General features: G+C 37.5%; 1 protein-coding gene across 1 annotated transcript in view; it reads right to left on the reverse strand.

The window, feature by feature from the left end:
* The window catches only part of LTBP1 (latent transforming growth factor beta binding protein 1), a 188,177-nt gene that overhangs the window by 112,572 nt on the left and 63,256 nt on the right, over positions 1-12,349 (reverse strand). The window contains exon 5 of the mRNA XM_038131720.1: positions 10,840-11,007. Coding sequence (XP_037987648.1) covers positions 10,840-11,007 — 168 coding nt within the window. The remainder of the gene's footprint in view (positions 1-10,839; positions 11,008-12,349) is intronic.

The following is a 12,349-nucleotide window of genomic DNA, read 5'->3' on the forward strand; positions in this document are numbered from 1 at the left end:
CAGTCCTGAATAAATTCTTAGTTGCCAGCATCAAAGTGGAAACAGTGACATCAAGGTGCATGGTGTCAGATGAAAACTACCCTTCCTACATTCCCATTAAGGGTTTTAAGACTTAGCCTTCTGTATGGTGTTTCATGTGCCTGAGCATGGGTAATACTAACATGTATTAATTAATGCTGTTGAAACATACCCATTTTCAGTAGAACAAGAATTCAAGAGAAGGACAGGTAAAAATGAACAGCAAGCATCTTTATAGCTACAGGATTTTTCCAGACTATATTCTTCCCTTCAGGTGCCAGCTGAACAGCCCTACCCACCTTTAAAGGACAACAGGATAAATGAGTAATCTGACCATAATGACACTGGGCTGCCAATGCTCATGCACTGCTACAATCTGAAGACATCAGTGAACTGATTCTCTGGTCTGACACCTATTGTCCTATTAGGCTATTTCCAAGAAACCAACTGGACTCTCACATGGAGTAACAGCCAGTAGCATAAGGCAGAGACAAGAGCTCCTCCTAGACATCTGACTACTTGATGACCATGAGACAAAACAGCAACACCTTTTGAGAAACACTGGCCATGCTGCTGTTTTGCAAATGCTCTAAAGACCAAAGAAGTAGTAAAGCTGACACTGGCCAGGGACCATCAGCATCCTTACAATTCCTGGCAACTGAATAATAGATATTTAAGCTGATGTGCTGGCTTCAGCTGAGGTAGAGTTCATTTTCTTCACAGTGGCTGGTACAGGGCTGTGTTTTGGGTTTGTGCTGACTATAGTGTTGATAATGTAGAGATGTTGTTATTGCTGAGGAAAGCTCAGAGCCTTTTCTTCTTTGTGCACTTCCACACTGGCAAAGAGGCTGGGGATGCACATGAAACTGAGAGGAGACACAGCCAAGACTGGTGACTCCAAATGACCAAAGGGATATTCTGGACCATATAATGTCATACTCAGTGTAAAAAGCTGGGGGAACAAGGAGGAAGGGAGGGACATTCAGAATGATGGTGTTTGTCTTCCCATGTCTCTGTTACATGTGATGAGGCCCTGCTCTCTTGGGAGTGGCTGAACACCTGCCTGCCCATGGGAAGCAGTGAATTAACTCCTAGCTGCTTGCATGCATGGCTTTCTGCTTTCTCTATTTAAGTCCTTCATCACAACCCAAGGGTTTTCCAGCTTTTACCCTCTTGAGTCTCTCCCCGGTCCCACTGATGAGGAAGTGAGTGGCTACATGGTAATTGTCTGCTGGCTGGGGTTAAACCACAACAGCTGAGATTCATTCCCATTTAACCTTTTGTGCCTTCTTGTGCCACACAACTTAGGAGTGCTGTTATCTGAGGTTTCCTGGTCTGACAGTAAAGACAGGCTGGCCCAGCATGCCAGTAAGGACATATAAAAGCCAACTTGCCATACAGGTGCAATCATCACCCACCCATAACTAGGCTCTTGACAGTGCTATCTTGGTATGGTTGGGTGAGCCAGATGAACCCCCAAACTCAGACCCAAATGGTCTATGAACACTGATGCACTGCATCCCACCATACCACAAGATATCCTCCAATAACAAAACTATCTTTAAAATAGAAAAAGAAAAGCCACAGAAACCGTAGTCATTACAAAAATTTCCAAACATTAGGAGACTGGTCTCTGATTACTGCAGCCTTACCACAGTGCTCATTTTGGTGTAGAAACATCTACAAGAAGAACAAGATAAGGACAGACTCTTTAAAGTGGATATTCATTAGCATACAAACAGCAGCTCACAATCCAGGCATTCATGAAATAGTTAAAAAACATGAAAAACATAGGCAATGATTTTCTGGCACTGGCCACATCACAAGAAATTGGAAAGTTTTCTAGGGAGTTGACCTTGCGGCAGTGACACAATGTGAGAATGGGATGGATATTGTTCAGAGTTTGAGTCATAAATTAGGTCATCAGGGACCAGTGAAAAGCTAGAGACTCAAATCCTGGAGTTCTGAGAGAGGAAAGGAGAAAAGTCACTGCTAGTGGATAGGAAAGATAAAGGTTACTCTGCAGAGAACGTACAGTTGGAAATTCATTTAAAAACCTACAACTTCACCACCCGTTGTGGTTCTTATAACCATAATAGATGTATAAATTGCTGCACAAGCTGTGCAAACCTAAAACACAATCAACGCTCTGCCTGATCATGTCCAGTTCCAAGCAACTTAACCATGAACCAAATTCCCCTGAGCTGTGTACAACTTCATTGAGAAGCTTCACACAACAATGTTGTACCCAACCCTGTGTGCTGAAACGCATACAAGTACAAACAAATCCTTTTCACTCCCTTGTCACAAAAGGCTTCCTGTGTAACTCGGGTTAGACAGAAGATGTTATAGCACCTACATTTATAGCATCTAACATAACAGACTGAGTTTAATATATTCAAACTATAAATAAGAGAGATACAATGGACACATTCACTGCAGAAAGGTAGTATTACAGCTTTTGTTATGAAGCTGGTCTCCCCTGTTAAACTATACCAGCAGTTTCCAAAGCAGGGTGTGCTCATCCCACAAAGTGTGCCAGAAAATGCACTGAGATGCAGGAAAGAAGTAAGTTTTGTATCCTTAATAAATAAAATGAATCCTCAAAAGACTTCACTTAGTCTTCTTCTCATCCATTTTTACTTTCTATTTTGTCTATGGTTTATAATGGACAAATAGATGATATATACAGTAGTAGGCGTATACAATTTATAAATACATACATATTGGAGAGAGTGTTCAAAAATATTTCACTGATAGGGATGTGCAATCCTTTGGAGACCACTGCCCTATACATCCTATGGACAGAGGCAGTCCCTCTCAGGGAGAAGTCAAAGAACTCATTTCTAAATTATGAGACGAACAGCTGCTAAAAGTTCCCCTAACCTTGAGATATCTGAGTAATTTCAAATACAAAAATTTGATTTAATAGCTCATCTTAACATCTTTAAATTAAGCTGAAAATACAATAAAAATGAGAAATCAACAAATTATTTGGATGAATAAAATATAGATGAGAAATACTCTCTTTGGGTTCTTAAAACTCAATCCTTTTCCTGTGCACTCAGAAAATATCCAATTTTCCTTCCATTCATTGACTAGCATCCCTCAAGACTAGTCAATGAGCAAGAGATTAGCGGGCAAAAAAAAAAGTTTACAGCTCCCATAGACATCAACTTGATTGACATTCACAAATCCCTGCTTGAAAGTTCACGGTCCACCCTCTTAACAGGTTTTTATGGATATATAGAAAATCACTAAATTTAAGTGTGTACATTATGGAGATAAAGTTCATGTTCCAAAAGAAAAATCCAGGAATCCAAATGTCTCTTCAAAATAGGACTCTCAATTACAGCGATACTCAAATCTAAGAGCTAATTACAGGTGGAAAGGATAGATAAAGACTACACAGGCACAGAGATGAGAATTATCTGGAGCAGAATAACAAATCAGAACAAGCAGTAGAAAGGCTGAATGGGGAAAGACTGTGATCAACAGAGCAGTGATAGCTCCTTGCTTCCTTCTGACTGTGCTAAGCCCAGATGGACACATTAAATACAAACCCTTTTGCTAAGAAACCTATTAATGATAAACGGCATATTTTAACATGAAGAGAAAATTTTCAGACTTTTTCTTCTGTACTTGCATAATTTAGAGGCAATTTCTTTTTTCAGCCAAAGTTGGCATATACTTGATCTTCACTGAGGTATGTGCAAAGACATTTAGTTTAGCAATAACACAGTTATAGCTGTACTAGGTAGTGTGTCTATATGAATATGCAACAATGTAATCATTCAAATAAATGCACTCTTAGTTCTCTTTTTACAGTACTTCAAGTCAGATGCATATAAACTAATCTCTATAAATTAAAACCATATACAGTGAAATAAAAGATTATGCATTTTAACTTTGTGTTCTGTTTTGCTTTAACTTTGAGGGAAACATACTCCACATGTTTTTGAATGGCTGCAGGTGTGGATTTTGTACCATTTCCATTTGTGGTTTTTCCTATGACTGCACATCCAAAACTGTGTTCTCTGTAATAGACAGTTTAGGGAGTACTCTGAGAGCAGATGGACTTTTGCTTCATGGTGACGATCTGAAGTATTTAAGGTGAGCAAGGGAGCAGAAACAAGTTGCTAACAGACTTGTATGAGTTCAACCTCATTAAAATCATCTGACTGAACAATTTCTTTTCTATCAATTAGCATCTGGCCTGCACTGGAGTCTGAGGTAAAGATGTCAATTTTGAATAATTATTTAAAATTATGAAGAAAGAGCTCACAGATACTGTAAGTTCTATGGCAGAAACCAGAACCATTTCTTGATGACAAGTTCTGATAAATACATGGGGGAAAGAAATAATTCTTTTTGAGCAGATGTGGATATCAAAACCAACAAAATCGTTAAAACACAATTTTTCTTAGTAACTTGAGCACTGGAGGCCCATAATTGAAAAATGCATTAAAACCCTGAGCTTTGCTCAGCCTATAGAATGGTACACTTACATTAGAGGATAGAATTGTAGTACACCAGTATTTCAGACTAGAAAAGCCTATACTATATTACCTGGACTGTAAGCAAATTAATTCATTCTGCTGTCAGCTCAGATTTATTTATAGAACAAAGGGAGACTGGGGGAAAAAAAAGTCTTTTGAATTCATGGTCATAATTGGTTCCTCCCAAATAATTTTGCATTGGCTCTTCAGGCTAGGAAACGCCTTTTTCCTACTATCTTCCATAAGGCATAGAATAACTTATAACAATAATGCCACCATTGTCATTATTTTAGCTACTTTTCACTGTCTGAGGAAAAATACTTGGCCTTCATTTTGCTACAGCTATTACAATCTGGCTGCAAGAATATTTCCAGCATAGTCATCATTTGTACAGATTGAATTTCAAATTGACTTTCAAATTACCAGATAAAGCAGTGGATAAATCCTAATGTCCTTTTTGGTTTTTTTTCCTGAGACACATACACTGGCAGACTGACCAACTTCTTTGACTACTGCTGAAGAAATTTTAAGAAGTTACTCTTTTAGCCAAGTTGTCCAAGAATTCTCAAGTTTTCATGTGTATATTAAAGGAAATATTTCATCTGGCAGCAAAAAAAAGCATAAACCAACAAAGCCTGATAAGGCACAAATTATAATTACTGCAAGAACAGAAGAAACAAAGCTTTTACCAAATAAGGCTACAAGGTAGGTACCAGAGACAGTAAAAGGACAAAAGTGATAATACTAAAGGAATAATAAAGTTCTTGCATCACAACTTCTTCATATTTGCAAGTTCAAGTACAGAACTCAAGGATATTTCAAAGTAACACTTCACTCTTGTGTGAAGAATATTTACTAAGGAGAATATTTAGTAAAAAAAACCCCATTAATTATATCATATGCTGTTCTTGAGCTATGTAGTTATTCCAGAAGTAAGCTTCTCTTCAATTATGTTGTCTGATGGAACGCAAAGTTGAAAGAAAATAAAAACATTTAAAAAATTAAAATAAAATCACTTCTCACTTATGTTACCAAAAGAAATTGTAAAAATCTCCACATGACATGTGTTAGCAATTATTTTAAACCCTCCACATGTTATCTGCTATGTCTCAGATGAAGTCACAGGAATAGTGTTTTGCTGGGGCAGATTTACATAGGTCAGACATGATGAGTTACCTGCAGAGGCTGACACCATTCACAAACAGCAAACATCACTTCAAAACAGAGAAGAAAGTGTCTCTTCTAACATGTTACCTTTCTAGCAACTCTTAGTAAACCCAGTAAAACAAAAGAGCAAAATGTGATGGGTAAAAAACTGAACAGTGTGTAACTCACAAGCTGCCAGAAGTGACTGTGATGGTAAATTCCAAAAAATCTACACAAACACTTCCACAAGATGTTGGTCTTTTATATGCCTTTACATGTAATCAAATTAGCTTTCCAATACTATTTAAAATGTTCCTTTTCACCAAAAGGATACTAGAAAATCCTGCTCAAATGTCAGTGTTACAGTTCTCTTCAGTGTAGTAGGACATGCGCAGTATATATCAAGGAACAAAGAATTGACAACTTTAATACAAATGGTGGCAAGAAAATAGCCATCATTTCTCTTGGACTTCCTGTCATATGTAAACTACAGATAAAGGCAGTTGGCTGACTTGCCAACAGGCTGCCTTGTTTGCATGCAATTGCAATTTTTAACCAACACTACTCTTCGATAATGCCTGAAGTGCTTGAAGAAAAAGCAATGCTAACTCCTACAGCACTACAGTAATTCATGATCACATAAGTCTGAAAAAAAATCAGGAATTCTGTCAACATTCTGTAAAATACCTGCTTTAAATTTTCACAACTCTAAATAATTATGCTTACTAAACTCTTTCCTTTAGAATAATAATTACATAGCAGGTCTTCTTCCTAAATTTCCTTTGAATAACCTATTGTTTTAAAATATATTGGTCAAAAATTCTTTCACTACTTTCAACAGAAAATCAAATAGAATTTGAGCAAAATCCTTCTGCTGCTTCTTGGAAGTTTCAGTCTATATGTAACTGGAAACTTCTGGACAATCTCCATTATCTAAAAACATTTACACAGAGTCAACACAGTAAAGTTGGAAAATTTTTTGATAGAAAATTACAATAGGAAAAGTGCCAAAATTCAAGAGGCAACATAATTTGAGCATTATTGTAATAGAGTACAGAGTATCCAGGTCACTGGGATCCATGCTGAAAGTTTCAGAATATATGATTAAATATGAAAGACCAAACACATTTTTACTTAAGACACCACTTTCACCTGGAGAAGGCTTCAAGGTGACCTCATAGCAGCCTTCCAGCATCTAAAGGGGCCTACAAGAGAGCTGGAGAGGGATTTTTTACATGGGTCTGGACAGGACAAGGGGGAGTGGCTTTGAATTGAAAGAGGGTAGATTTAGATTAGACAGGAAGAAATTCTTTACTGTGAGGGTGGTGAGGCCCTGGCACAGGTTGCCCAGAGAAGCTGTGGATGCCCCATCCCTGGAAATGCTGAAGGCCACGTTGGACAGGGCTTTGGACAACCTGGTCTAGTAGAGGGATTTCCCGCCCATGGCTGGGGGTTGGAACTTGGAATTTGAAAGGTCCCTTCCAAACCAAAGGGACCTTTAAAGGTCCCTTCTATAATTCTATGATTCTGTTTCCTTCTTTGAAATAGATACTGCCAAGTGCTCAGACACAAAATTTTTACAGAAAGATATCACATTTCACTGGTAAGCATGCAACTTTGGCTTCTCATTTGTAACAGTTTGAATGAACTGCTTTAAATGAGATGCAGGGCTGCAATTGAACAGTGAATATGAACCTAAATATTAAATGACTGCTTCCTTTACCAAGTTCTGTCATTCCAGTTCAAGCAATGAAGTACAGATCCCTTGGGAAGAAAATAGAATGTAAATCTATAATTACATAAATATACACAACAGGGGGGGGGGGAGGGGAGAAAAGCATGAAAACTTTAATTTGGGCATTTACTAATTCCTTATTGCTTCATTTTACAGTTATAAATTAGTCATTGTCCTCCCACTCCTTACAGGAAGAGAACTCATTTCAAAATTGGAATGTGGAATAATTTTGAGTAGAAACAGGACACCTCACTGAGTAACTTCCACACTGAGAGAGACAGAAAACTCATGTGCTACTCTATTCCCATCCTTTCCTACGCACACATATCACCCCTGTTTTACAAGCCTCAGTAGATACATCAGGACTGAGATACCATAGAAACTGCACATGCATCAATCCAACAGAATAATAAGAGTGATCTATTCAGTAGAAGTTTCCACTCAGATTAAATGCTTTCATTCTCCAAGCCAATGAAATATTGGAGGCTGGTTAGTTTAATTGCAACATATCCCATTCACAAAATGAAACTGCAAAAAACCCCAAAGTTTCACTGAAGCAGCCTGGCAATCAAAGAGGTCATTCCTTTTAAATACCAAGCTTTCATCACCTTAAATTGCTGTGCTAGGAGCTATTCTTCACCAGGGCCAAAAATCTCAGCTACCTGAAGAGCAGCAATCCCCTTAGTCCATCCCTTGTTGTGAGTTTTGGTTTTAATGGCTTATCCATATTGCATAAAATTTTCAGGAAACAGGATTTGTTCCTTGCCTGGGCTTGCTGCTACCAAACTTCAGCTGAACTGACAAACCGAGCACATTTTAAGAATCTGAAATAACCCATGACAAAGTTTGAGTAGCTGTAGTACAGGTATTGCATCTTATTCTCTCTGAAAATGCAATGCTTTCAAAGTTCAGCACAAAGCTGAAAAGAAACAAAAAATTTTACTCTGGCTCATTATTACAAATAATTTATTATTAAGAACAAAGCAAAATGATGTCTGAATAATCTGTCATCTGAGAACTTGAATTCAGTCTTGTGTACTAGAATGTTGTTACTTCTAAAGAAATGCACTTTAAACTTCTCCAAACAGAGCATGTGACTATTTTCTCCCGTTTTAGGAAGAATAAATATTTTTTTTAAAACATACTGAAAAAGTGCTGGTCACTGCTTTAAATATGCATTTCCTGACATGCCATTCTGTTTCATGGTTGCATTTTTAAACACCAAGTCATCTCAATAAGAATTTCCACACATTTTGGATTAACAGTAAGTAAAGAAGTTTAGAACAGGGACTTCAAAGCAAAATTATAAATTCAAAAAAATTTAAACATAATTCAGCTCTTAAAAATATAACAAAAGTTAATGATCTTAGAAGACACAAATTACTTCTGCTTTATGTGTCAGGAGATACCAGGACAAGCCTAAGCTAGTGAGAGTCACTAGTTAGAGAACAGATATGAAAAATCATTTCAGTAGTATGTATTTTAAACTCTGCTTCAAAAGCTCCTGAAAACTGTGACTGGTGAAAGAATTCAATCTACAGGTATAGGATTCCTCTTCTCTCATCATTAAGAAGCTCATGCAGCATTTTTATTTTTATATGGAGGATCCTGAAGTGCTAGTTCAGACCTTCTTATTCTGCTGTGAAAACGACAATACCTAGAGCTGCACTAAATGCTTCTGTCTTTTAAATGTAGCAGGGAAGATAGCTAACAGGCAAGCTAAAAATCCTTATCCATCTGTAGCAACTTGCTTTTATACATTTTTCAACAGAAGTCTCCCTTATCTTTCCATCGAGTACTACAATAGGCTGCTTTTGTTGAATGTTTCTAGCAGCCCGTTGTACCCATGCACCAGAGCTGCGTGGCCGGAGGCCAGGAAGGAAGGTGTGGAACACGTCTTCACAGGTCAATTTCCACTCTCCAAGTTTTCAAGTATTTGAGAGAAGGTCATGTTACAGCACAGATTTACATAGCAGACAAATTACATGGCTGCCTGTTCTCAGCATTTCATAATTTCAACAGAAAAATTAGGTCAAATGAAAGGGGGGAAGAATAACCCTATCCTTTCATGCTAGTCAGAAAATTAAACAAAAAACTTATTTAGCTGGTGTTCTTGCCAAAACCTTGGTAAAAGTATAAGATTTACTGTTCCTTTACAAAATACTTTTTTTTTTGGTGTCTCCAAAAGACCACAAACAAATCCCAAAATTTGCTCTATTCTTGCTTTAAAATATTGGTTTTACCATTAGTCCAAAACACATACATTTTTACAAACATGCATACTATGAAGGAATGAGTTAGTAACTTTCCCCCACAGCCGGACAGTCTAGTAGGAGCATTAAAAGAGGAAACTGCTTTTTGTATCATCTGTCCAGAAGAAAAGAATAATAATTTCAAATGCCTTCCCCCCCCCCCCACACTCAGAGCATGAAATACACTGCACTTGAAAAACGGCAATATTGGCCAGCCTCAGCACTGCCTAAACTCTATGTTTATTCTAGACAGAGACTAAAATTACAGTGTTCATATTCGGCATTCTTTGACTAGAAATTTGCAAATTTTTTTTTTTCCGGAAAACACTATGATATTTTCAGGATAACTATAAAATTACTTTCCAAGAGCAGCTCAGGGTATCATAATGTGAAATGACAAATTTGAAGTGTTTGAGTATACAGACCCATATATCTGTAGATCTTAACTTACAAGGTAAATAATTGCACACAAATGCCTGTTTAGTATACAGTTAAAATATGCTAATCATTTTCCTAGGTAGCTTTCAGGATTTGTTTCAATAGAGTCAAGGAGTTGTAGGGTTTAGTCTGGCATTCTATTGACACTCTTACTGAGCAAGCAGAAAGAATAAACATTAACAAAGAAATTACTGGCTTCAATAACTTTGATTAGGCTTAACATTATTTCAGTTTCTAAAAATGCCAAGTATGAATCATACTTTCAGCAGTAAAAAAAGTTTTAAGCTACTGCATATTTAAGAAGGGCTGTAGTTTTAAGGAACTGCTGAACAAATTTTTGAAGACAGAGTCACTGTTAGCTGCTCACTAGGTTTTATATGCATTTGATACATATTAAACACGTAAAAAAGAGGAAACACAACTTTATGTGTACTCGGTCATTTTCCCTATTTACTAACACAAACTCTGAGGGAGGAATTTTACCGAAAGCTTCAGCTTAGAATGTTGCATCCCTGCAGCTGAAAATTCAGATGAAAAATATGGGAGCTTTTTTTCTCTGACACAAAAGGAACTTTTGGGAACATTTCCGAGGGACACCAGAAAGCTTGTCTAGCATACAATGGTTCCTACTCAGCAGAGCCCTCCAAACAAAGAGTAACAGATGCACAACTGGTATTAATAACAAAACATCTCCTCCCTCTGTTAGTCAAGAGAGGACAGCTAAGGACAAATCGAGTTTCAGGGTACTTACCTACTCGGAAGTTAGTGGCTGTCAGAGTGTCAGCAGCATGGCCGTTTTCACTGATGAGGGTGGTTGTATTTCCCTTCTCACAGTTGTTCTGACAGTTGCCTTTGGTGCAAGTCACTTTACAGATGCTGGGTGTAAAGACCACCTTGATGCGACCAGTGTGATTTCCCACTGTCAGCGGAGGCAAAGAAAAAAAGAAAAATAAACAGATCACTTTGGTATCCATTGATTTCCTTCAAAAAGTTTTTGGGAAAAAAAAAAAGGCGCGGGGGGGGGAAGGCGACAGGTCTACAGGAGGAGGGCAGTCTGCAGTGCTCTCTCTCATAGATCTCCAGTGGTGTCTCTGAAACAGGAGTAGGAAGCTTAGCAAACAGAACTCCGGGATCTGCTCCAAAACCACATTTAAAGTCAAGTCACTGGAGTGGGATTAGTAATCACAATGCTGCACTTTATTCACAGGCAGACAAAGAGCAATACCAAGGGCATGACAGCTTAAATAGCCAACCCTGACAGGCAGATGTAATGTAAAGAGCTGGCTGTGCACCTAGAGGTGAATAAACTCTTGTGTACTCCTACATACTTTTCCTGTTTCTGCACTTATTAAGTCACTATTTGTAGCTCAACCCCTGGAAACGTTTTAGGCATGCGGCATGTCTGAAAACATCTGTCTCAAATCTCCTGGCACCCCAGCCAGAAGTGGTCAAACCTTGTGACGCAGCTGCCTGGACCCATTTTTTCTTCACAGTTTTTTGGCACTATTTTCCACAAGAATTTGCATATTATAGACCGAGCTCTACTGTCAGCCTTTGTTTTAATAATAAATAGCTCAGAGAAAAGAGTCAGAAGCATCAGTGCTTTAATGTACTGAGATCAAAGATAAAAAACGGCTAGATTCTATTTTTTTATATACTTCCCTATAGTCATTTTAAAAAGCTTGAATGTAATAAAGACTGCACAAGCACTAATTTGTTATTAAGCTAGTTAAAAGAATTTCTTGTTACAGAATTATATGTAAAACCAGGTGTATTCGATCCTCCATCTAACAGCTGAAGACAAAAACTGTATTAAAACTACTTATTAGGAAAACCAGGGAAAATAACAGATTCCATTTGCAATTATTTAAAAAGAAAACATTTTGTCCTCTGCATACTACTAATAAATTCACGAGTTCTTCAAAATATATCATAGCATCTTTGTGGAAACTATTAATAAGTACTTTCATATCAGACCTAAGAATGCCAAGAAATGATGCACAGAAAGAGAAGAATCTCCTTCTTCCTGATGTCATAGAAATAAAAGAGTTGCTGGCTAGTTGCCTAACTGAGTCCATTGAATACCTTCCATACAAACACTTTTTTGAAAATATCAAGAAAATATTACAAATCTTCCTATTTCAAAAGAATATAATGCCTCCTTATTTCTGGCTCTTCATAAACAAATACATTTAAGCAATTGTGCTGACTGTTTTGTCTACAGTAAAGGCATTGCTCTATTTGAACAGCAGCTGTAGTAC

This window comes from Motacilla alba, chromosome 3 (genome assembly GCF_015832195.1).
Source record: "Motacilla alba alba isolate MOTALB_02 chromosome 3, Motacilla_alba_V1.0_pri, whole genome shotgun sequence".
NCBI classification, from domain to species: domain Eukaryota; kingdom Metazoa; phylum Chordata; class Aves; order Passeriformes; family Motacillidae; genus Motacilla; species Motacilla alba.